Source organism: Bombus vancouverensis, chromosome 15 (assembly GCF_051014615.1).
Source record: "Bombus vancouverensis nearcticus chromosome 15, iyBomVanc1_principal, whole genome shotgun sequence".
Lineage (NCBI taxonomy): Eukaryota > Metazoa > Arthropoda > Insecta > Hymenoptera > Apidae > Bombus > Bombus vancouverensis.
In genome coordinates this window covers 7,973,170-8,000,259 of record NC_134925.1, presented here as the reverse complement: position 1 = coordinate 8,000,259, position 27,090 = coordinate 7,973,170, and the positions used below count along the sequence as shown (strand labels likewise).

Here is a 27,090-nt window from a genome sequence, read left to right as displayed (position 1 = left end):
GAATACATTTTGTTTTTATAGAGAGGTTAGAAGTTCATATAAAAGAAGGCCAGATATATTCCCTTTTATTCAGTGATTAAAAAGGTTAGATGTATTAATTAAGAATTAAAACTGATATTTGTTAAGTTTTATGACATAATAATTAATAATGGATAAGAAAAATCATAAAGCAGAGCCTGGAGATGGCTTACGCTCCTTGAAGAGTACAATGTTATTTCGTGCAATTAATTACGAATTATATGTTAAGCCGGTAAGATTACTCCAAAAATTAAAAATATTAATGGAATTATAAAAACCAATATGACTAATTGAATATAAATATATATTGTAATAAAATTAGAATAATTAAATTTATTTTCCAGAATAAAGTGATAATGATTTTTGGAGCTATTGCAATGTTTAGTTGTATAGGATATATGGCTTATATGCGACATAATTCTGATAATACAAATCATTATCCTGCAGTTACATCTGATGGGTCAATTAATTTAAAAAAAAAACCATCAAAGTGGACAATGTAATTTGCTACATTTTATATGAATTAATAACAATTATATGTTTAAGAATTTACATTAAATAAAATACACAATTATTATTTATATATATTTTATTTCAATACTAATTGCTAATTAGTTATTACTCCTTTTCTGTGTACATTTCAGTGATATGTAAACAAATGTACTTAACAATTTAATATCCCCTGTTAAAAGTAGTCTGCTGAAACATTTATATTTTTCAATTCTTATTATATTTAAAATTTAAAACTCATATAAATGTACATTAGTGTAATATTATTTGGTAGTATTTATAAGTTCGACAAAATTATATATTGTTTTTATAAAATATGAGTTGCTTTCTGTATTACATTTATTTTATATAAATACATACAAAATTAACTTTCTCATTGCATATTCAAGTTATTTTGGCAGTATATATAAGATAGTTCAAAATTTGAAATACAGTTAGGTATGCTACAATGAACAATTTGTATACATACAATTATGATGCTACAACGAATGCAGAAAAATATCATCTAGATATACATATTTCAAAATACTCTAGAAAGAATAGATGCTATGGAACAAAATCCTAAAATTAATTATGTTCATTCTACCATACCCCATTATAATTTGTACGAAAATTTAAGAGTTCTGAGTTTGGTTCAGATTCTTGAACAAGATGAGTTCGAAGCTTAAATTACATAACAATATGTACTAAAAATATATGTATGTATTTTTAAGTGTATATATATATGTATATATTGATTTATATGTAAATATTACAAATGTATATAATTTTTTTTATTTGATTTATAAATATTAAATGCATTATGTATAATATATAGAAATTTTAGAAAATTTATTACATGCACTGAATTTTAAAAATCAAAATTTTTTAAAATACTTGGAAGTGAAATACAGAACATTATTATGATACACTAATTATATGCTTTATCGATTTCTGTTGAAATCTCTATTTTACAAGTTGTATAAGTTTTAGACTACTGGAAGCATTTAGTATACAAAAAATACATTCTACTTCTTATATAGCACAAGAGGTTATAGCATCTATATTAAACGGAAGTTATATACTTTTTCTACAGCATTTCTTTGTTTCTTATATTCATTTCTTATAGATATTTACTATAAGAATACAACTGATTTCAATTCTACATACAAAAAATATAGTGTTTCAATTTCCTTTTATAGAGCATGGAAAACCATAATAGAACAAGATAGTAAACAGGAACTAACTGTAATAATAGATTGCATTGAGTTTTAATAATTTCGGATATTAATTTCTGTAAATAAACCGCTTATTATTAAAATAACAGAAGCTCTGTTATTGTTATTTTTAGATTTTAAGTTTTTATCAGTCATCAATATTTTCGTTAATAAATTGTATTTATATATATTAATTTATTGTTAAAGATATGGTATGTACTGAATATAAGATACTATATAAAGATAATATCTTATAATGCATACTCGTTGATAGAAAAATTGTGTTTAAAAAATATCCTTGGAAATATGTAAGAAATATTTCCATTTTTATCTATAATAAGGATAATTACTTAGAATGTAAGGTAGTTTTAAAAATTTGGTCTCATTTACTAACAATATCACTGATATGATGTGTATATGTATATATAGTTCTGAAATTATTTACAAGATTATTGTTACATGTGATAATTTCAAACTTTGGTTTTCTATGTAGTGTATATGATTTGTAACCATCTCTTTAACAAGGGTTTTAAAAAACTCTTGTTCATATTAGTTAAAGAATAACATTATTTGAAAGCAGAGCTTATTAATGAGCTTTTTAATTATATGAAGATTGTAAAATGCATTAAAAAATCATTTATATCAAAATGAACTTCTATTGTAAATATTTCATATTTCCCTACAAACTATTAAGCTCAATGAAAATTATTTTAATAATAAGCGATTGCACTAACACATGTATTAAAATTTGGCAATTCATAATACTTTGTTGATACTTTGTACTTTCATAGACAAGGCGATTTCTAACAAAATGGTTCAATTTCTGTATGAAATAAAATTTACAATTTATAAATGTATAAACAATAAAGTTTTTTGAGACAGAGAAATTTTTGACTAAATAAACATTGTAATGAATCATATTAAGCGGTAAAATGATAACAAAAACGTAACAAAAGATGCCGATATAGTATATTTTTATAATTCCAATATAACTTCAATGCATATAAAATATTGCCATATTTTAACGATCTTCTCAATACTCCAATAACAATTTATACTTATTATGATACGATATCTAATCATCCAACCTTCTACTTGCATGAACAACTTTCCTTATTTTGTGGATACAGTAGAACAGTCTCATAAATCGCACTTGCCACATAATCTAAGTTAGATTCATTGAGTCCACATATATTTATTCTACCGCTTCGCAACATATAGATATGGTAATTATTAATTAAACACTCAACTTGTCTCTCTGAAATGATGATTAGTAAGAGTCATTAGTAAGATAATGATGAGATATAAAATAAATGTGACAAAATGGTTTCATTGAGTACTTACCTGTAAGACCTGTATAAGAAAACATCCCAATTTGTTGAGTAATATGTTCCCAATTACCTGGAGTTCCTTTCTGAACCAATCTTTGATACAAACTCATTCGCATTTCCTTTATTCTTTTGGACATTGTGAGAATATGATCTTTCCTGAAATATTTTGATATTTCAATTTAGAAATTTTAAACATGTATTGTAAAACGAATTAAATTAATTTTGTCCTTTACACCATACCATTGTTTATAGAGGTCTGGATTCTGCAACACAGTTGCAACTATTCTTGCTCCATGATTAGGTGGATTACTATACATCCCTCGAACAATCAAAGTTAACTGAGACTTAACCTGGGCTAATTCTTTTGTATTAGACATAACAACTACCATATTTCCAACTCTTTCATTGTACAAGCCAAAATTTTTGGCAAAGCTTTGTGAACACATGAATTCTATTCCACGTTCTGCAAATAATCTTACTGCATATGCATCTTTATCTAAATCACCAGTTGCAAAACCCTACAATAAAATCTTTTTTAAAATTATTTCTTTTATATTACTCTTAAAATTATTCTATTCTAAAAATAGAGAATAATATACATTATTTATAATACCTGATAAGCAGTATCAAAAACTGGGAAAAGTTTTTTCTCTTTTATTACATCTCCTATCTTGGCCCATTGCTCAGGAGTTGGATCACATCCGGTAGGATTATGTGCACATGTATGGAGAATAATTACAGCATTTTCTGGAGCATCTCTAAGGTCTTTAAGCATACCTTCTATATCAACACTACGAGTTTCTGGATTCCAATATGTATATTCACATGCTTTTTTAAACCCTCCATTTACGAACACAAGTTTATGATTCTCTATATATGTAATATATGTTAAATAGAGTGAATGTTTATTTTATTTTTTGAAAAATTTGTTGACACTTACCCCAAGTCGGTTTACTATAATAAAAGGTATCATAGTGTAGAACATGACTTAAAAATTCAGCTATAATACGTAATCCTCCAGTACCAGATAATGTTTGAATGCCAAAAGCACGACCTTGTGCAATAATAGGAGAATCCACACCCAACAACATTCTTGTTGCTGCTTGGCTAAAAGCATCCAATCCCAAGACTGGAAGATATTCATGGTTTTGCAATTCATCTGCAGCTAATGATTTTTCCACTTTTCGAACAACTGGTAATACCCAAGGTTTTCCTTCAGATGTACGATAAGCTGTAAATATAAATTTATCATAATTTTCGAGAATTATTTCAAGTTATTTAATAATCTCGTATCATTGTTCATTGCTTAAATAACGATTAAATCTTATTACAACTATACATTCATATTTGTGAAATACGTTATGTAATCATCAGATATTCTGGAGGTCATCCAAAAGCAGATTCATTACAATATGAAAGAAATACAAAAACATTTCATCACAAAGGTTGACATTTCATAGATATTTCAAATGTTTGTTTTTTAAATTATTAAAAAAAATTTGTGTTATATTTACGTTTGCTCTCTACGATACCAAATATGAAATGAAATATATGCAACATACCTCCTATAGATAAATTCACTTTTTTTTCATAAGCATCTTCTATGAATGCTTTATGAAGCGCAAAAACTTCTATCGGAGGTCCTAATTTTAATCCACTGAATCTCGTATTCATCTTCGGAACGTTTAAATATCGGATGATCGGTTGTCTATGCAACGATGTAAAATGAACGTTAATCTGACTGTCAATTTATATGGAATAACAAACACATTTACAAATCTTTTGTAATCACTGTGTGTGGGCAACGTTATTTGATTTGTAATCTTAGATATTACGAATAATAGTAAATTTCAAAGATCCACGTTTAATGTTATAAAATATGACATAATACAACAACTGCATGAATTTCTGGCGCTAATGAATTTAAATTGACCTTGTACGTGATATTTAACAGATGTGATGTTTAACATGTATTCATACACGTCAGTTATATTTTATGTACAAATTTTATTTTCGAAATATAAGATAAATACTTTAAAATATATAAATAAATTATACATAGTCGTAATTATAAACTGTAGATATAAATAAAACAGAAAAAGTGTTTGATTATTCGTTGCTTAAAATATGCGAAACAACATTATGAATATTATGAATATTAAATTCTACATTTTCATATGAAAAAAATACACATTATTTACAAAATATCAAAGAGTAAGGTTATATCTGTTTTATAAAATAACTAAAATTGTATTTTAACAAGAAATTTTTTTACAAATTTCACTTAGATAAATGAAATTTTGGAATTTCTGTTTTATCGATTAATCATTTTTACCGTTATGAGCTTATTATTGCTGTAGAGGTCGCCAGTTTAACTGTACCACTATTTGAATGCATAGATGTATGTAGTTTGGTCGATGCACAAGAATGCAGCACAAGGCACAATTGGCAAGTAGCTTAGTTTAGTCGAAAGCTGAAGAGTGAGGTATATACATCGCGTGATAGTCGCTGTGCTAGTTAGTACGTTTTTTTCTGTTGCATTTTTTGTGTTCATGGCTGTATACTATCAAGCTACACAAAAACCATATCAGAGTAAGTAAAAACGTAAATTAAAAACATTTATCTTATTACAGCTTATCTTTCCGATTATAATTAAACATTTTAAAGGGATGCTGTGCGTTATCGTGATAGCACCGTATATACAACGTTTTCATGAAAACTGTTCTTTGCATTGATCATAATGTAATTTTTTAAAGTAGATGATATTGCTTAATTTAATCAGTTCTCAATCATTTAGTCACCGTCATAAAGATTGTTAATATATTGCATAGAAATAATGTGAGCTCTATATCGAACGATTAATATAGTTATTATTAACGAAGTAAATCTTGTAGTATCGTGATGTAACTGTATTTGTCGAAATGAACTCATAATCTGATTTTATTGTCAAATGGAACATTATATTTTTCTCTGTTATTCTCTTCTCTGATAATATTTAAGATAAACAAAAAATAATGTTTGTTGAGATATTTGACAAAATTTCTCTGTTGTCAAATTCGGCTAAATTTGGAATATTGGATCAACAGGTTTTACTTATTCTCTTTCGTTGCTTCATCTCAACATAAGCAGGTCAAACATGAAATGAAATGTGAAAAGAGAGCAGATGAGGCGCTGAAATGTATAACTTTTGATAAATTGACGGTCATCTTGGAATTAGTATTTTGTGGTCTATATTTAACTTTTTCACGGATGTAGTTTTGAAATTTTTAAATATTTGCAGGAAGACAGAAAAAGCTATATATTTCTACTGTCTTTCCACGCTCGACTTTATATTTGACCTCCTTATGTTAAGATGAAACGAGAAAAGTTTATTTTAGTAAAATGAATTAATTTTTGTTTATGTTATGTATTGCAATAAATATTAAAATTAAGGATAGTAGGTGCTGTTAACATATAATAAAATTTAATTGTTTTGTTCTCCACGATTATACATGTATATGTATGTATATAGCAACACGCTCCAGAAACAGGAATATATCTTCACATTGCATAAGCGTAATGTTAATTGGTGGGAAAAATAATTCCCATGAAAGTGTTAATGGCAGCTTCGATGCTATATGTCTTTAATATGTATTTGAATTATGATTCAATCTGTCGATAACGACTTGTATCGAACGTTTTATTGATACACGTCATTGATACATTGATTAGTTAGACATATTCATTAGCAGAACGACATTATAATAAAAGGTGGCAAAGGTCCAAAAACATTTACATCAATTGATCGTAATTGAGCGATCATAATCAAATATATTTCGAAATTTCGAATTTAGGATATTGCACGTTCTTTTGGCATCATATTCTGGTAAACATGCGTTCGCGTTAAATCATCTTTAACTCTGGGGTTTTTTATATTAAAACCTGCACAGCAGAATTTTGCTGTATATTTTCAATGAGTCAAAGGTAAGGTATTGCTCTTGAAAATATGTAATTAGAAATACATTGTGAAAAATACATTGTAAACATTTTCTCATATGAAGTAAATAAATATCCTATGACATTGTTAAGTCACAAAATATAAAAGAAGTATAGGAAAAGATTATATCATTAATAGTGCTTAGTACATTTATTACCAGATGGCATGACATTTCTCATAGCGTCTTTTCTAGCTTTTGATTTCCAAATATAGATCATTAGTTTATTTATGGTAAAGTACTATATTTGGTAGAGTTAAAATACATTGCAACAGGAGCATTCTGTTTCTCGGAGAAAGAACAATCCTTTCGTTATTAGCAAAGCATAGTATTAGTTATATAAGACATACATATATGAGAATGTTCTTGACATATAGAATATGGTTTAGTATATGACCATATTCGGCACATGAATTGTACGCAAATTCTTGGAATTAAGATTACAAAGGATCTTAATTAATGATTGAACAATTTATTTAACTATATGTAACATTTATTTTAATAAGATGCAATTTAGTGTACTAATTGTTTTTTTGTATGCTATTCATAAATTATATATTTAACATATACATATACATTCAATATAATTTTACTTTTATTAACTTTCATGTAGTCAAATACGTGTATGTAAATGTAATAAATGTATGTATATATTATATATATAGCGTATCCCACTTTAGCATTTTAAATAGACCATTATATTTTTAAATGGAGGGGACCATAACATAACAATAACATGTATTACTGTTACTGTCTTTTGAATTGATAGGCCCAGAAATTAATTGGGGTAGTATACGTATTACTGTAGTATCAAGAGAAAGCGAAAGACTTCATTTCCGGAAAATAGTGCGAGCCTTGATGACAGGAAACGTGAAGAGAGAAGAAACATTTTGTCCGTATGGCTTTAGTTGAGAGCATCGTGCAATGAAAGCAGCTTTCGTATTGGTGGTTGCTTACGTGCGTACAATAAGGACCGGTCGCGATAACATACTCTTGTATAGGTTGCTCCAAAATTATCGACACATGTGTTTCATTGTTTAATATAGTTTAGGAATGTCGAACAGAATATAGTATGGGGATTATAGCAACACATATAGGGTTCATGAGGAACGCACGAAAGCATCTTAATAAATTAAATTAGCTAATTTATAATTGGAAAATTTCCTGTGACAGAAATGGAGTACATACATAGTATAGTGTTTCAAAGCTATAATATTATTTCATTAAAAGATATAATTTTTATGAAAACTATTTATATGTCATTATTAATATAAATCTTACTGATTCAAATAACGTTTTGTTGTGCCAACATATTTTGTTCTAACTTCACCTTTGCCTCGACAAAGAGACTTTTAATGCTTTAGGAAAATCTTTAACATGAAATTGAAAATTTCAATTGAAATTTTGTCATAGTTTCCTGAAAATTAAGAGATTTTTTGATGATAGAGAAAATACAATTATATGGAGAATGATTGAAAGAAAAAAAAGAGTAAAGAACGAAACAATGTTGAGGAGTTATGCAATTAATTGGAATCAACATTTTCAGCATATGTATAGCCTTCGTCAAATATTTGTAATCAGCATCAGCGTTAAATGTGTAATTTGATTCTACTGGCTTGCATCGATTTCTTTGCAACCTGTTGCACTAATGATCGCGGAGGAATTTTGTGAAACTTGTTAAGTCTTGCGTGAATGGAAGAATGCTATAGAACGTATTGAGAGATATGCATATATATATATATATATATATATATATATATATATATATATGTTTTCTACGGTTAGGTTAGGCCGTTACTGAAAGTAGATAGAGATGTAAAAGATAAGTTATATTAGATTTGTTTTGTTTTAGAGCATTAAGAATCAATTCTTTGTTTAGTACATATTACATACTTTCAATTTGTTTTAGGTTAAACGAATTTTCCTTCAATATGTTTCTATTTGATAGAAATTAGAAAATTCTAAATGCAATTTAAGATGAGCGATAGATGATTAAACGGAGAATCAATTAATTTCATCTAGTGGATAATTTAATTTGTCGGATCGTTAATTCCTTTACTCGTGATTCGCTTTCTGTTAGTTGCAAAATTTATTGCAGTACCAGATACGATATGGCGTATTTGATAAACGCATACTAGATTTTCTTGACTGCGCTTGAAATTTAAAGTAACAGGAAATTTTATATTCTGAAGATACTAACTGGGTTTAACTGATTCAGCGTGGACCGTGTAGTATCATGTTCCGATAATTTAGCAAATGAGATCACAATGTAAAATAAATCAAACAGAAGACATAAAGCTCGAGTATAGAGAAAAATTCTATTTTTAAATATTTTCAACGAAATCAAGATTAATTCGAATAATTTGTTTATCGACCGATCCCTTTGTTTAGAAAATGATCCCTAACATAATTTTAATACTTAAAAGTAATTATCCTTCAAAAATCGATTAATTATAAATATCGTTAGTATTTAATTTAGTAGTATTTAACAAAAACTCGATCTTTTTTATCTTAAGAAAAGAAGCACAAAAGAAAAAAAGCGAAATGACTATTATTCTACAAAAATAAAAAAATTGAATATATGATTTGCGAAGTGAATAACTTTTATCGTTTGGTATAAACAATATCGAAATATAATACGATAAAAATTATTTCTTGTTCCGAGTTAAATTAATAGAAATAATTAATAGAAATCTCAAAGTTACTTCCATTTTATTTTATTTTAATTAGATTGTAAGTTTTGCGTCTCTCATTGTAGCAATGGTAGTTGAGACGAGTTTGATGAACGGTAATGAAGGTTATTGAAGGCCAAAGAAGGTCACAAAGCCTTCTGGTAACAAAAGCTTATTTCAATTAATGAAATTCATTAATTAAGACGCATTAATTAGATTAATAATCATAATTATGATTATGCAGATAATATTGTTAATAGATAAAGTGATTAATACATACTATGTCTTAATCAAAAGTCAATTTGGTTAACCATTTTCTTATCTTTTTATGAAAGATATGTAAAAATATCTGTTATTATATCACACAAGATATTCTCTTACACCCTTTTTTTCTGTGTAAGGCATGTTCGTCTGTAATTTATCTGATTTAAAGTTTCATCGTCATTGCTTTTATGAATACATTTTTTATTAATTATTATTTATTAAAAAAATATTTTTACACTTCTAAAATCATGACGGAATTTATTATACTATTAATTTATCAAATATATTTATATAAGTATTTTTACTTATAGATATTTATATTGATCTTTTTCTACTTCGTTTATAATTTGCAAGGATGATGCTTCATGAAATTGTTCTATATTATTAAATTATGCAGTCTAGAACGTTGTTTACAAAATTAATTAGTAATAAAAATAATTTTGGAACTTTAGGATTACCCCTTGAATGAATCAAATTTAAAAAGGAAAAAAGGGATCGTGGAAAGTAAAATCATTTGATTAATCTATCTCATACCAAAGGAAAAGAATACTATTTTCTTCATAATAGTATTCCAACAATAAATCTATTAATCCAATCTGACAGAAACATACGCATCAATTTATCAGAACTATATCTTTCTCTTCCTCGTCCTTTTTGCATATTAATCCTCCTTGAGTCATAAACAATTCCGCCTCTTTGTCCCGTTCAATTATTTGTTCTTCACGTTCGAGCCTTCTTCTAGTACGGTTCCTCGAACAATGAGTTTCTGTTCAGAGACACATCGTTGTGGTCATTGTTCGAGGATAATCGCAAAAGCAAAGGTGACTCTCCTCGTTCATCGATAAAAGAATGCATGAGAAAGAATAAAAGGTTCGAGGACAGACGGACGCGACGATTTTGATGGAATATCAAAGTCTCAGTTCGATTCTTTTTGTGATTGTTCCTCTTGTGGTTTCGTCTACTTCCGGTCGTATTTTATTGGAAGATCAGTGTTCCTGTCGTTCAAACTTGTTGTGGAACTTCATTGGTCCTTTAATAAGTATTTCGCAGATGAAAGTACAGAAGATTATTGATGAATGTTTGTTTCGAAGATTTATGAAGGTTTGTGATGATTTATAAAGATCGAAGTTACGAGAATGTGGTCAAAATTACGTGGCAGAAGTTATATAAATCGCGGATTCATAAAACTTGATGGAATGTATTGTAACAGATAATTGCGTGTACCGTGGTTAGTGGAAATTAATATATAGATATAATATGGCTATCGGCTTTGGTGGCTTTCGTGATGATTGAAGTGTAATTAGTAACTTGGGTTTGTGGTTTAGCAAGTGCGTAAATATTCTTCTTTGAATCTTTTACTATGACGATTTACCTCGTTTCTGTAGTAAAAATTATTAAGCTGTTTGTTCTTATTATAGTAATATGTAAATTAAATTTAGAGCCTCAAGTTTTTAAATTTTCATTTTTAGGATCCAAGTCGTTAGGAACTTTGGTTCTGAGATGTTTTCTAGCCCTTAGATTTTCACGTTTTAAGTTCCTTTCAGAGTAAGAGTTCCAGATCTCAGCTTTTAAATTTTTTATTCTAGCCCTTAGATATTAAAGCCTTAGTTCTAGATTCTACCTTTTCGGTTCCACATTTCACTGCTTCCACCCTATATCCTGAATATTAGGTTCCAAATCTTTAATTTTACCTTTAGGTTTCAAAATTTACGATTTTTAAATCGTAGATTCCACTTTTTAAGATTCATCTTCTCTGCCTTACAAAGCAAACAACTAGGTTTCTTTATTATTTGTAAATTGTAGTTCCCAAGCTTGAAGTTCTAAATAAGCCGTAGCTTTTAAAAGTTCTATGTTCTAGATTCTCTGTTCTACATTTTGCTTTTCACATATCAGATTTCAGGTCCTAGGTTTTAGATTTTAGGACTTAAAACCTATAATTGTTATGTCCCAGTTTTTAAATTTTAGATTTTACGTTTTCAGGCTTAAAATTTAGGTAAGTTAAAATGGTAGGTTTTGTATTATAAATCGTTTTCAACATCAAAATTTATGCAGATATAACACGCTACTACTAGTCACAAACACTTTTTATCCAGGGTTAATCAATGGTTATTATTAAACATATGTTCGTCCTATGCGCAAAGCAAATATCTGGGTCGTGTAGCGAACATTTTGCGTTCCATATACACGGTATAGCTCCAGCGAAAACATTTCTAAGTTCGTGCAATACAAGGTTCCTCTGTGTTCTTCAAGCATAACGCTTAATAAAAATTCTCTATGACATTCTTTGTTCTTCATTCCCTAAATAAATTCTCAACCTCTCTCCAATTCCAATAAACTCATTCTTTAAATAATCTGTCGTTAAACTCCATTTACAATGTAACAGCACAAAATACATTTATAATATTTGTTAATAAAATGGAAAAAATTATTGACGAAAAACTTTTGGCAAGTTAAAAATTATTTCGTATTTTTCACGGCAAATTTTTCTTATTCTTGTAAAAAGATATACAAAATGTTCGTGACATTTTTTAACGAGATAAGAAATATCATTTAATGAAAAAAGCTTTAGCAATTTAAAAGTTATTTCATAACTTTTTTAGCGAATTATGTTTGTGATAAGATCTTTAGTAAACAAATTTTTCTAATTAACGCTATACATCTTCTAAACGGAGAACATTCGATCGTTTTCTTCGCTGCAAGAATTCGCATAAACAAGGACAAGATCGTTTTCTTTGGCAAGATGCAGCATTTCTCGTGAGTTAGTGGTCGCGTGAACTGCAAAGATATAGTGAATGAATCGATACAGAACTGCGGCTGGCTGTTGCCGCAATTGATATGCTCCATAAAACTCACACAGTCGTAGCGCTCGGTGGTCAAGGATTTTTGCTGTAGCAGTATGAAAAAAAATAAATTGTATCGGATATTGAGTAAGAAAATGGAGGAATAATTAAAATAATCTTGCACCAGTAACTTGTTTTTGCCATTATCAAATCCAATATACAAATTGAAAAAAAAAATGTTTTCTCCTGTTTATTTTGCTTTCGTTGGATACATTAATTAATTTTTTTATGGAAATTAATTAATTGAGATGGAAGGAAAAGTTAAAGTTAACAATTATCTGGATGATTAATGGTTTTCTCATTAATTTACTAATGAGGATGGGAATATAGATAAATTTACCAATTAGAATTTCTTTTATGGATGGTATTACATTCATTTTGTTCTCTGGTGATAATATTATCAGAAATAGTTTTGATATACTAATGGGCATTTATAGCAGGCATTCAAAACAGTTCTTCCTCCTACTATCTTCTACGTATCGCCATTGCATTTATTTAAAAATATATCCTAATGCAACCAAGTTATTTTCACTTTTATTAATTTCTAATAGGTGTCATTGGCTCGTAGACAATCTTCAATTTGGATTACGTTACTTTATCTTAATTTGCATTCTGCAGAATGCATTACGCAAAATTAAAACACATTTCTACAGAATCCTAATATTCTAATCCTTTGGAGCCTCCTATTCAATTAGCAGAAGAATCTACATCCAAAGTCTACATCTCACAATGGGTTCATCATTGAACAATGCAGAGTTCATAATCTTCACTATTCTTTTCCGCTTTCAAAACACGATTAATAGCTGCGATAGATATAAAAATCTACACTTGAAACTCTCATAAGCAATTGAGGAAAGAAAATACAAGAGTTTTATTAACTTACTATCCTTTAAAAACCTTACTACCATATCACTATCATTTAAAAACGTATTCGAGGTGCATGCCCATTTGAAATGGAAATCAAAACTCGCACACCGGATAATCACCAAGTGAGCTGCACGATTTTTCTTACATAATCGGACCACGGTGAGGTAGATAGAAGTGAAAGCTCACACTGACTATACAACTGGACAGGGCAGGTCTATCATTTTTTCTCCATTTCGATAGTGTCGTTCCTTTGTTAGATAATCGGCGAACGAATTACGTGCACGCGAAAAGTAGCAGGTTCGTAAACGTTGCCTGTTGCAGTACTATGACACGCTGATGTCATGCAGAACTTCTGACCCTCGTGGCAATGTAAAATTATAAAATAGTCCGTAAGTGGAAGTTTAAGCGGCAATCTCTTGACTTATCGCTAGTCTTTTTTTGAAGACTACGGTACTCTATTGTTTGAAAGTGAGATTGGAATTTGGAAGACACTTTGTGTAACGTTTTTACGTCTTTGGCGAAGAAGAATTTCTTCTCTGACTAATAGATCGCGGGTTCTTATGCATATTTAGCATTTATTATAATGTTTGGTAGGTGAAACAAATGACTGCTTAGATCCTATTCCTTTACATAAATTTCTTCCTTTTCCCCTAATTGCTTTCTAAATGCTTAGTACTATATTTATTAATCTAGTCTAATATAATTAATCTAATATATTCATTAATATCACAAATTCTAAAAAGCTTCTTTATAAAAGTATGAATTTGAGCAAATAATCGCAGTCTAAGTATTTGAAAACTTACCATAGGGAAGTTTTATGTTCGTATGTTATGTGTTATATGAAACATTTTGAAATTTTATTATATAACACTTATGATGTATTCGTAAATGGAATCTACAAGTGTTCTAATATTTTCCTGAGCCTATGTACGCGTTGATAAAACGTTCTACAAATCTGTCTGTTAACGTGTCGTAAATTCGTGACTAGCCAGAATGTTGTGCGGCTCGATTTTTATGAAGCATTTCCTGTCCTCTAATGAGCAGCGTCGAGAGCTGACTTCCTCGTTTTCAGTTGCCAAACTCTATCAAATGTTTACTTCTATGTAATTCGAATAAAAAGAAAGACAAGGAAAAAGAAAATATTGTATATAGTATTATACAAATATCACTGGTTACTATTATTAATTATAGTTAACTTCTTTTTCACTTTTGTTATATCTTTTATTAGATTATAGTTTATCACAGTTGTACTAATATATTATTACTGTTATCAATTGTTTTTAGTCACTATTTCCATCGTTAGATTGTGAATGTTTATGTAAATTAAAAAAGTAACTTAGACGGTATCGTTGGATAGACAACCGTATAGAAAATATAAATTAGTTTATGTTAGACTTTTGTTAGCTTACTTAATTCTGTGGAATTTTCATCTATACTCTGTATCTTATACGATTAATGTTATCGGTGAATGAGATACATAAAAGCGTTTATGGAATAATCGATAGAGGAAATTGAATTGAAAATAATTCTGTCGGGAAACATTAACAATGAATGTAGCAGTTATCTAATCTTTATTTTTATTTGTAGTAGACCTCAGTTATAAACAGCGTGCTACGATATTTTGGTTATATCTCACCCACAGACACGGACAACCGTGATTAGATTAAGGATCCTGTGGTGTAAAAATTCAAAGTTCATTGATCGAAGAAATGCATACATATTTTTTCTAATTTTTCCACATACGTACGTACAGTAATAATTTTTTTAGATGTAATTCTCATCTATTTGTTACTCATTAGAAGATAACATTATATGAATATTTTTATTTCGATTATAATCTACACACACACACACACATATATCTAAAGTAAAAGATCGTCGATATTTTACTCCTTTTTAATCAGTAATGTAAGTGTTTATTTCTTTAGTCACTTATTTATTTACGATTAATTTGTTTGTTTGTAGAAAGCCTTGTACTCCTTCTAGGAATTGAATAAATGCTGGTAATTTACAAATCACCACTTTCTCTGTATCTTATATAAAGTACAAGTTACCCATTTGATATGCAACTGACATTTAGTCAACAGATACAATAAGATCAGACTTACTAAATAACATAATAAATCTTAGTGTAGTTTGATCCCTAACTTTATTTATTCTATAATGCATCACAACTAAACGAAAATTTAGAGAGAATTTATCATACAGTGTTCGTAGTGTGTTATTCGTATTTTCTAATTCTTGCAAAAACACGAAACATGATTACTTCTTGTTCTAAAATAATTATAAAATATATTATAAAATACATTTTGATTTAATCAAACATAAACAGAAGTTTGAAGTCTAAATTGTTAGAGCTAGTACACGTGTACTCAACAGATATTCAAAATCGAGGAAATGAATTTTAATTTCAAAAAATACATTGGATGGTTAACAAAAACTTACATTAAAAAGATGGAAACTAATTGCATCTTTCCGGTCCATCGTCACATGATTATCATACCATTCAACTTTTTCTCCTACAGTTTTTTTTTTCTATCTTTTATCAACTTCGAGATATGACTCGGCCCAATTGCGTAACGTACTCTGTATATCAAATCTACTCCATAATCATCAAGCCACGATGACAACATGCAAACTACTTCACAGAAACAATTAAGTTTTCGATGAAGACAGAACTAAACGTTTCGTCCATTTGTGGTTTCGTCTTTTGTTTTAAAACTGTGATCATTAGAAGAAACAATCGCGTTCATACGACGCTCGATGATGCACATCCCGCGTAGACAAATGATAACTCTGACGCGTTTTATCTGGGGCTCGCAACACATCCTGTGACTCACAATTCGTACTTACACGTATATACCAGTCGTTACGACCCTGAAACTCTTCTTTCGTTTCTTTTTTATTCCCTTTTCTCTTTCTTTTCGCTTTTTTTTGTCCGCCCTATAAACGAATTAACTCCCTTTTATGGTAGAAGGGTCGAACCCTCTTTTTCACGCGTTCTGCCCGCAGTTTGCCTGTACTGTTAGACTCGTTACGGGTCCCGTTTCTGTACAGGCCGTGCTCGTTTTCATAGTTTAATGGGATTATTTGTACGTTCGATCGTGGGACGCGTCGGCGGACGCGACGACGTTCCTGGTAAATGATATTCAATTATCTTCTGCTGGTTGGTCCTTTTCTTTGGATTTTATTTGGAAGTCCAAGTTACGAAAAGTATGTTTTAACAATTTAAAAGAAATTATTTATCCTTTGGTGATTGTTTGACATTCTCTTTTTCCCTTTCCTAACAGGAAAGAGGGACTTACTTTTTCATATAATAAAATATATACACAGGGTGGTTGGTAACTGGTGGTACAAGCGGAAAGGGGGTGATTCTACGCGAAAAAAGAAGTCGAAAATATAGAATAACAATTTTTTTTTTTAATTTTTCCATCGAGACAACGATCTACAGTGAGATCCGTTATAACGAGACGCGATAAAGTGCACGCGTACCGAGCGAACATTCAAAGTCGATTTTCTCGAAAACAAAGCCTCGAACGAAAAATTTTTATTCTATATTTTCGACTTCTTTTTTCGCGTAGGATCACCCCCTTTCCGTTTGTACCACCAGTTACCAACCAAGTCGTTGTTAAGTACACCGTAACATATTTTATTGCATTGTATAAAGGTATAAAGAAATTTTAGTTGCTTAAAGATAATGTGGAAAAGGTATCAGATATGAGAATTATTATCAAAGGATAATGCTTATGATAAAAGATAAAATTATACTGATAATCTTTGCACGCTATGATATTAGAGAAATTAACTACTAGTAATCGATTATAAGAAATTAGTTACAATTATTTATTTCGCTAATATATTAATATTTCTTAAATTAATTACGCTCTACTTAAATAGGCATAAAAAAGAAATCTATGTCATAATTTAAAGAATCACAATTAATTATTCCCTTTCTCTCTAATATATGAAAAAATACGGACTTTCTTTATGCAATATTAAGGTCTGGTTTAGTAGCTCAATGTTACAAAAGATTTACATAAAGTTTTGAATTAAATAATTTGATAACAGTAATTGGATTAGCTGTCGCGCAAGTTAATTATAAATACGACGTAATTGACGTGAAGAATGTAACCATCACTCGGTGACCAACTTACTCGTAAACTGCAAAGTCTCTCCATTCACTGCTGAGAATTATACAATCTTCAGCTATGTTCCCGCGGATACAATGAATAATATCGTGTCAGTAAGTTCCTCGCTGTTCCTCGAAGCAAAAGTTTTCTCAGACTTCGTTAATACCAAGATTCCCTTAAAAAGATTTACAAGATCGTATTAACAGGCTGCAGTAATTAAAAGACTCGCGTTTCTAGACAGTTTAAGTGATGAGCTACTTAAGCAAGGAAACACTGATTTCTAGAGTGCCTGATTTGCTAAACTATGTACCTTAATCTAAATCCAAATATTCTGAGTTATAACTGTTAAAAAAATTTCTACTTTTGTCAATTCTGAAGACCATTAAGTTTCTAACTTTTCAATTCTTGAGGCTTTAAATTCCCAATTTTCCAACGTTCAATTTTTCTTGCATATTTATTTCAATCTTATATAAATTACTATTTCTGTATCCACTTAGCAAGTAATTAAAAGAAAGTGAAACGTTGGCCCAGAAACGAATAAATATTTCTATAGAATATCTTATCAATCTTAAATTAACACTTTCACATATAAAAATGCGGAACTTTTATAACAGTTTCCCATCATCACGTTGAGAAACAGCGTATGGGCAAAAATGTTCTTTATTAAATAATTCATCTCCTGACCTTGCTTCGGGCTGACTGATTAATTAATTGATTACGCAAATAGACGAGTCACGTCTGACTCGTATCTGTTTCTAGCAAAATGACATTACCGTAACTTCTAACGAATCATTTCCATACATCGGTATTTGGAACATTTAAATCATATTAAAACTGTATTTAGGAAAATCTATTGATCATTCAAAGATATCGACGTACAATAATACATTGAGATTCAAGATCTTTATTACATTGAAATGTAACCAGGCATAAAAGTTAAACTTACTGTTTTACAAAGGATATCGTGTACGTGAGTGATCGAATACGTGACCAGGATAAGTTCCATGTATGAATACCTTTGCGAGATATATACTGATTACTGTTGTACGTAAAACAAATACCGATTCAAGTTTAATTTAAGTATAATTTACAACTTGCTGCGAAACACGTTTCATTTGTTATATTATTAAACAAAAATCTGTAGAATCCTTCGCATTTAAAATGTTCGTACTCTTACAGCTTTAAAATTGTCGGATTTCCAATTTTCGAAATTTCCGACTTCGAATTTTGGAGGGTTCAGATTCACGTAATTCCAAAATGTCCAGTTTCCGAGTTTTGAAGCGTGCATGTCTCTGAATTTTCAAAGTTTGTAATCTTCCCATTTTTAAGCCTTCTAATTTCCAATTTTTCAACTTTGAAGCTTTCGAATATCGGAATCTTCCCATTTTTAAGCCTTCCAATTTCCAATTTTTCAACTTTTAGTTACTTTCGAGTATCGGAATTTTCAAAATTACCAATTTTCCAATTCCGAATCTACTACACGGTTTCGAATCTATTTTTCAGAAGATAACAGAGATATTGGGTAGATTACTTATCGGTGCATATTACAGAAGGATAGCTTCTAGGATCTGGCAATGGAAAAGTTTGGAATGTAAGAGCTTGCTCAATGTATCGTTCACACATGCGTACGTACAAGCATTCATTCAGGTGTACGATGAACGCTCGTCGCATTCTTTCAATCGGCCCTTTCGATCGAAGCTTCGGTATGCACTACGTTTCTACAGGTGCACGACGTGCATGTCAGGTTCCGGCGATCAATTAAGATACTTAAACGACCTGTTCTGTTTTACTGCATAAATAAATGTGCCGTAGAGAAGGCGTTGAATTGATTCTTCCGGTGGTATCTATGTTCGTGCATAATATACGTTCGCAAGCGTTCATTGCGCCCATCCTTGACGTGTTTCGAACGTGTATGGACATTCAATGAATACACGAATTACATGGAACCTGCCTTTGCTTTGGTGAAAATGGTTCTATAAAAATCTGAATAGCAGTGAGTCTAAAAAGAACCTCTTCGTTGTTTAAAAGATTGATTTATAAAATTGTTTCTGTGCAATTATGATTGTAATTGGTCGTTTGATGAATATAGAAACACATGGAAGTTATGTTGCGTGAAAAATGGTTCTATAAAAATTGTAATAGTAGTAGAATCGAAAAGAAGAAAAACGAAGCAAGCTAATGAAGTTTTAACTAAGCTGTCGTCTAGCAGAATCTTTACTATCTTGTACGCACACGCCCTTCAATTTTATAATTACAATAGAACAAAATGCTAGGATATTGTTTATCATATGTTCTGCATTTTGAACAAATTGAACAAGTTGTATCTATGAAATGTAATTGTCGAATACTTGAGAAGTCGGCAGTATCCGAGAGACTAGTATAAGTGAGAGGATAAATTCCATCAACCGGCTATTTCTACTATCGTATTTCATATACTTGATACACGAATAGGCAGCCTACGCGCCAAAGAGTCTGCACATGTTAAAAACGACAGCTTATTTTCTACTTGATACACATAAAAAGAGTAATCGATGAAAAATGCGGGCTTGTTTTCCGCTGCAAGAATTCTTGTGTTTGGCAGCCAAAGTTGAAGGATGATGGCTATTTCGGTTTCACTTCAGCCTCAGGGCTTTGTAGGTTTAACTACGTTTCATTTTCAATGATTCTTGTTCTTACTATGAAAGAAAGTTTTATAGAATTTGTAGTATTTAGTATACATCTTTTTTGGCAAACAATTTACAAATAATATTAACCTAATTGCGCAGAAGGGCTCCGGAAACTCTTCTTTATCGTATATTCATATTAAATGTTCAATTACTGATAAATTGTACTCTTCCTCGAACAGAAGCCTGGAACTAGTGAATGTGCTTACGTAGAAATTATTCTCAATTTAATTCCCGGTAATAATTCCTGATGCACTCATGATACCGTTGCATCGTGTGAACGGAAACGTAGGAAAACCTGACCCGTTTTCTTTCAGTCGTAACATACCTGCTTCTGAAATATTTGGGCTCTTTTCCTCTCCCAACTTCTTCCCCTCGAGGAAAAAGGTTGCCTGCCATCCATGCGTCTGACTTTTTCAACCTTATACGAATTAACAGTTGACTGCCTTCTCACGCTTTTCATTGACCAAACAGGACAGTTTCCCTTTTTTCGTAACCAAAATCATTCAAACAAACATATGAATTTTTATACCATAACTCCTTTGACTTGAGTTATAACTAGACTGTGGATTTTTGTAGGTTAAGTAGCATCGTTTCTATGCGTGGGAAATTTAAAAGCGCAAAATAACACAAAATGCGCATGCGTAACATCAAAAAATATATAAAATATCCAAAGCATGATGTTTTCTGTAATAATTGGTAGGATAAAACAATTTTCTGTAATATCTGGTAGGATAAAACAATTTTCTACCAAGATGAACTTTTTTTAATTATGTTCTCAAGAATACGAATTTGCTTAAAAATTGCAATCTAATTATATCAGCTACAATCTCCGATTTATATAGCAAATGCAGTTTCCAATAGAAACTGGACTAAAGCTAAGGGATTCTTGATGTACACTCTGTTTACTGGAGGATCTTTATCTTCTCAGGTTTCCGTCAACTGGTTTGACCAGACCTTCGAACGTGTAAACCTTATGCTCGGTTTTGTGACCTCACTTGATCGCCGAGCCTACTACATATATGGAGCTTTACACCGTTAGTCGATCTACGCGTTAATTCGTGTGTGTATACACCGGCTCGTCTGGTTTTTATTCGACTTGTACCATTAGAGTGGCCCCTGTAAGCACTGTTGGCTTGTTCCACGATGCAGTACATGTACGTTGTACGAGAGACTTGTCTGGCTCTGGATGATCATCACGCTTACCTCTAACTGGATCTTATGAAACGTTCCCATTGGCGTAGGTGTGTAGAATTGCTGCATCTTCCTATAGTTAGGTAGGATCTGCGTTCAATATATACATATAATGGATCTACTTTGTAATAACTTGTACGTGGTATTATTTTAAGTACGAAATAATTTACTGAATTGCAAGCGTAGAGTAATTTTTAATACGGAGTAACTTACAAACTAATTCTTAGTGTAGAATTATTCTTAAAATTACGGAATAATTTACAGTGTATTTTTAGTATAGAATTATCTTTGATACATTTACAAAATAATTTTATACTAATTGTAAGGAGTTTATATCGTTATAATACAGAAAAATTTACAGAATAATTCGTAATGTAACAATAATTCTGAAATATTTGATATTTTTAAAAAAGATCGTTTCAAGGAACTTCAGAGCTGTTTTTATTATTTGTGGAACACTTTGAACGACGCCTTTAAGTATGATTTCCAATGTAGGGGTTTGAAACATGTGGTTAATGAGCAGAACATGAAATCATTAAATGTTATACATTCATAGAAATGTAGAATCTTCCAATCACAAAGTTTTAATCGATAACTAAGATAAGAAGATAACCCTGAAATTTTAATATCATAAATTAGATTGTCAAAGGTACTTTACCACATATAAACATATATACAAACGTATTCGATAATACATAATATCCGACGACGTATAAGCAAAGTATATAAGTATAAATAAAAGTGGAAATACAAGCTGGGGTTGATGAACAAAAGAAATCAAATACTATTGTGAAAAGACAGATAGAGTAAGAGAAAGATATACTGATACTTGATTATTCAATTATCGATGTGATACAACACCATACACAGTAGAGAAGAAAAACATAAGATAAAAATAGAAAGTGACGTGATTTCAGCTATGGTAATCACTATGGCGCACATGTAATCGATTGTATCATTGGAATCTGTATATATTTAGAAATTTCGCTTGAAAAAGTATCTTCCCTGAGAAAACATTAGAATTGTAACATATTTAGTACGAGATAGTAAAGCATCTCAGAACTGACATACTATTGTTAAATGAATTCCATAGCTTCCATTGAGTTGGTTAGCTGGAGTGACGTTAATGGAACACTCGGAAAATCATGAGTGGAATACACGAAACTATATTGATAATGTTGACGATATAGTGGTATATAAAATTGAAACGAAAAACCACACGAATCAATAACGATTATTTCACATTTTTTTTTCAAACAATAGAGATGTTTTAAAAATAGAAGGATACACGATATGATTCGATCGAAAATGAGCCAAATAACGTAAAAAATATAATTAATATAGATGTTCTATTCAATGAAAATCAAACGATTAAATATTTCGAATATTTTAGTCACCTGAAAATTTCTCGAAAAGAATTCTACTGTTTAAATTTAATCTTCCAGGCAAATTATAAACGCGTTAATAAAAACGGCTACGATTAACGATCAATGTACAGCTGCTGGGAACGTAGAATAAAAAACCGTTCGTTGCCATTCAGCAAAATCTTTGTGAATCACTTCTGTCACGTTGGGCTCACGTTTTTTCAGTGACTGCCGAGTTTGTGATTCATGTGTAAGCACATATAAACCGTGGATCGAATGATTCGCGACCGGAAGTGACAAAGTGTCAATCGAGCGAGAAGATTGCCTTCAGGGAACATGGATTTATATATATATTTTTTTACTTAATTATATATATATAATTATTCCTTACAATTTATCGATGTGGATATTATATAAATTGTTATACTTATAAATTTATCACATGTTTATGTGTAGTACATTCGAACAACTAAAAGGGTCAAATTATTGAGTCAGCTGTGTAAAGATAAGTCCAGATATTTACAGACTTTCGTATTGCTTTGATATGTTCATCATTTGTGTACATAATTATGTACATAAGTAAGCAATTGCGTCAAAGATTAGAGTAAATAAAGTGACTTTGTTTTTAGTACATATTATCGATTCGTCATCTCTTAGTTTCTCGAATTGAAGCATACGTAAATTTTTGTTAGATTTGCAGATCTGTTTAGAGTCATATATTACATTCTTTTAGAGGTTCTGTATTTAGAATAGAGATGATACAAATATATTAATTACTAATGAGAGAGAGAAAGAGAGAGAGCTTTAATAATTGCTTGTTCTCATCTTGGCTCCATGGAAGGCGACTGTAATTAATATTGGAGAACCATATACAAACAATAAGCCCGGACGTCCGAGATAAAGAACTATTTCAATGTGTATTGTATAAAGTACAATAACATTGACTTGCCATAAAAAATTTCTTCATATAGTTCTGACTGGGATTTTAGATTTTTACATGCCTATCATTCAGTCGATCCTTTTTTACTGTCACAAATATTTCAAGAGACTGTCGCATCGTAATCAGTTTTGTACTATCGGAAATAGTAGATGAATCCGGCGACTCAGATATGATAATAAGTATGGTCACTATCATGAGTGAGATAAAAGTTTGTTTTCGTTAGTCTCGCGATGATTGAATTTATCAAAATTGATGTTAGCGCTTAAGTGATAAAATTCGATTAGTTAACTTTTTTTTTACAACATACAATGCGATAAAATATGCTATACAATTAATTTATTAAATTGCTCGCTAATTGCCTCAATGTAACATTTCAATCGATTTACATTTTTTCATAATCATAAAAGTAATTGCAGCATTCACACAACGAAATACAACGCAATTGGCACAAACGGAATTTATTTCTAAAATATTAAATTACAAAGTTAGGTTTAACAATTGTTGAAACACATTTCAAAGAAATATAAGGAAAATTTTCTCCCGTAATTACTTCCTACATCCGGTGTCTTGTTTCTTTACTCGCGTAATTCCTTTTATGCTACGTAAAATTCGATCGATGTGTGTGGAATGCAAATAGCCAAGAGGATAAAAGACCTTGTCCTTCGGGAGCGATTCGAGGCTATTTGACTTCGATAAAGAGCCTGCCACGATGTACGTGATTCGACCCATGCGTTCTTTATACTTTCCTACAACCTGTTCCTTTGACCCATCCAAAGCAGAAATATAAAATATGAGCTGACCTTTTTGTTAAAATTATTATTAAATAAAATAATTTCGTCTGCGTTTTATGATACCTCTATAGTATATCCTTAGTGTATAATTATTTGCCTCTGAATTTACCTCTATGTGGTTGGGTATTACTATCCTGTAAATGTCGACAAATAATAGATGACAGGCATTTCATACTCTACTGTATAATTTTTATTTTTCCGAGTGTACGCTATTGCTGTAAGCGTGGTTGGCGTTAAACTTTCTATTCGGCAAATCGAAGACGACAATACGGAAGTTGTAATCAGTCTTCAAGCGGCCGTACGCAATTTTTTCCAAGCTCCGTGTGACTCAACGTGCAATACGAACAATGGGCTTGTCGTCCATTCAACAGCATCCGTGTCGTACTCAATAATTGTACTACTTGACAATTTTTAGAAAGTTTCCGCGAAAAAACGTAAACAAGAGTTTCTCTTTCGGGGATCTTCAAATACAAGTTTCGGGCGATGTAGATACATATTGATATTTCTTGTAGTATTTTCAGTGTTCGATGGAGAGTTATGAAAGAAATTTCTTCTATCATTAGTAGATTACGGATGTTTATACATTTTTAGAAGATTTAAAAAAAAAATGTAGATAATACACACATCTAAAACATTTTAAATATAATATCTGTACACGTAGAAGAGATATGAATCTGCAATGAGCATCTTACCACTCTGATACTGTTATTATTTACATTGCATTAACAACTGCAAGTTTCCACGAAAAAACGTAAATAAGAGTTTCTCTTTCGGGGATCTTTAAATACAAGTTTCGGGCGATGTAGATACATATTAATATTTCTTGTAGTATTTTCAATATTCGATGGAGAGTTATGAAAGAAATTTCTTCTATCATTAGTAAATTATGGATGTTTATACATTTTTAGAAGATTTAAAAAAATGCAGATAATACACACATTTAAAACATTTTAAATATAATATCTGTATACGTAGAAGAGATATGAATCTGCAATGAGCATCTTACTACTCTGATACTGTTATTATTTACACTGCATTAACAACTGCAACTGAATTATAGACTCGTGTAAAATATATTTTTCGAGATCCATGTTATGTAAAACATAGATGATGACAAACACGTTAAGTGCCTCATAATTTAGTACCCAGGTTCTAGGTGAAGTGGCACGTATAGTCCTGCATGGATCTCAATCACTCAGAAATATAAGTTCCGTTATCGATTGATCTTTGGATCCTCCTAATAAGAGAAAGCGGAAGAAGATTCTTATTCGACGAACAGATCCCTTTACGAAGTCATTTCCATAGTTGATAAATATGCAATTTGTCGCGAATCGTGACCGGTACGTGGAATTAAAATGGATAAATTGCGATATTGTAACTCACGGTACAGAGTCTAAAGTCACGAAGAATTTCTCTGAATATTTACGTGACAAACGAGTCTTAAAACCATTTTTTATCTCTTGTCATTTTCAATGCTTTTTCACTTCTTCAAAGAATGAATAATGTTCGCAATCGATTAGTTTAACACCAGACAGCTGTAACGTTATTGCTCTCGGTATTTCTGGCAAAAATTTCATTACGTTCACTACTTTTGTTTCCTTCTGTCTCATATGATTTGACAAAGCAGTATTTAATAGAATTTGTTATTAATAATATGTTTGTCAAAAAAGTATTTTATTAAAAGTATGTTTGTATTTCCAGACTCAAAAACATGTTGACTATCTGGAATGCATGAAAATCGTCTGAAGGAAGGAAGGAATATAATACTCAAAAACATTGAGGGATATTGAAGCAATGTGATATACGCGCGAATCTGTAGACATAACTGTTTATTATATCAAAGATCATAAGTCAGGATGGCTCTATCCATCTATTTGTTAGCTGCTATTACAGTTTTGGGAACGGTGTACGGTTTGGAAGGGCCAAACATATGTACCAGGCAAGAAACGTAAGTGGATTAGATTTATTAAAGATTTATGAAAGTGCAATGGTTAACGATATTACATAAAATTATAAACGATTATCTACTTAACTTATTTTCTCAAATCGTTATCAGAAGATGGTGGTCTTTATTCGAGAAGATATTTAGCAAAACAATGGATTTCTAATAAAAATTCAAGGCCATATCTATAAAAGAATAATCACTACATACTTTGTTTTCCTTCATAATTTATTAAAACAATAATTATTATCATCGTTCATGATCTTTTAGTAAAAGTCCGTAAAAATTCCTACATATCTTTTTAAGTTTTCCAACTAAATTAAAATAAAAATTTTTTTCTAAATTAAAATTTAATTTATTGAGAAGTCTATTAAATACAGTTTTTCAAGAGCAA

General features: G+C 30.3%; 3 protein-coding genes across 5 annotated transcripts in view; 2 read left to right on the top strand and 1 right to left on the bottom strand.

Annotated features, from left to right (window-relative positions):
* Positions 1-105: 105 nt before the first annotated feature.
* On the top strand, positions 106-599 carry LOC117157297 (small integral membrane protein 8). The gene is made up of 2 exons (XM_033335261.2): positions 106-250; positions 363-599. Exons 1-2 carry the CDS (start codon positions 149-151, stop codon positions 519-521), a joined length of 261 nt encoding a protein of 86 aa, XP_033191152.1. The 5' UTR covers positions 106-148; the 3' UTR covers positions 522-599.
* Got1 (Glutamate oxaloacetate transaminase 1) lies at positions 590-4,994 on the bottom strand. The gene is made up of 6 exons (XM_033335255.2): positions 4,618-4,994; positions 3,996-4,286; positions 3,669-3,925; positions 3,296-3,573; positions 3,069-3,211; positions 590-2,982 (listed from the first exon to the last, which is right to left on the bottom strand). Exons 1-6 carry the CDS (start codon positions 4,727-4,729, stop codon positions 2,816-2,818), a joined length of 1,248 nt encoding a protein of 415 aa, XP_033191146.1. The 5' UTR covers positions 4,730-4,994; the 3' UTR covers positions 590-2,815.
* A 508-nt stretch (positions 4,995-5,502) lies between these two features.
* Positions 5,503-27,090, top strand: part of drpr (multiple EGF like domains draper) — a 29,138-nt gene continuing 7,550 nt past the window's right edge. For all 3 annotated transcript variants that reach the window (XM_076625048.1, XM_076625049.1, XM_033334930.2), the window contains exons 1-2: positions 5,503-5,647; positions 26,456-26,702. In XM_076625048.1, the coding sequence (XP_076481163.1) occupies positions 26,611-26,702 (92 nt within the window). In that variant the 5' untranslated portion in view covers positions 5,503-5,647; positions 26,456-26,610. The remainder of the gene's footprint in view (positions 5,648-26,455; positions 26,703-27,090) is intronic.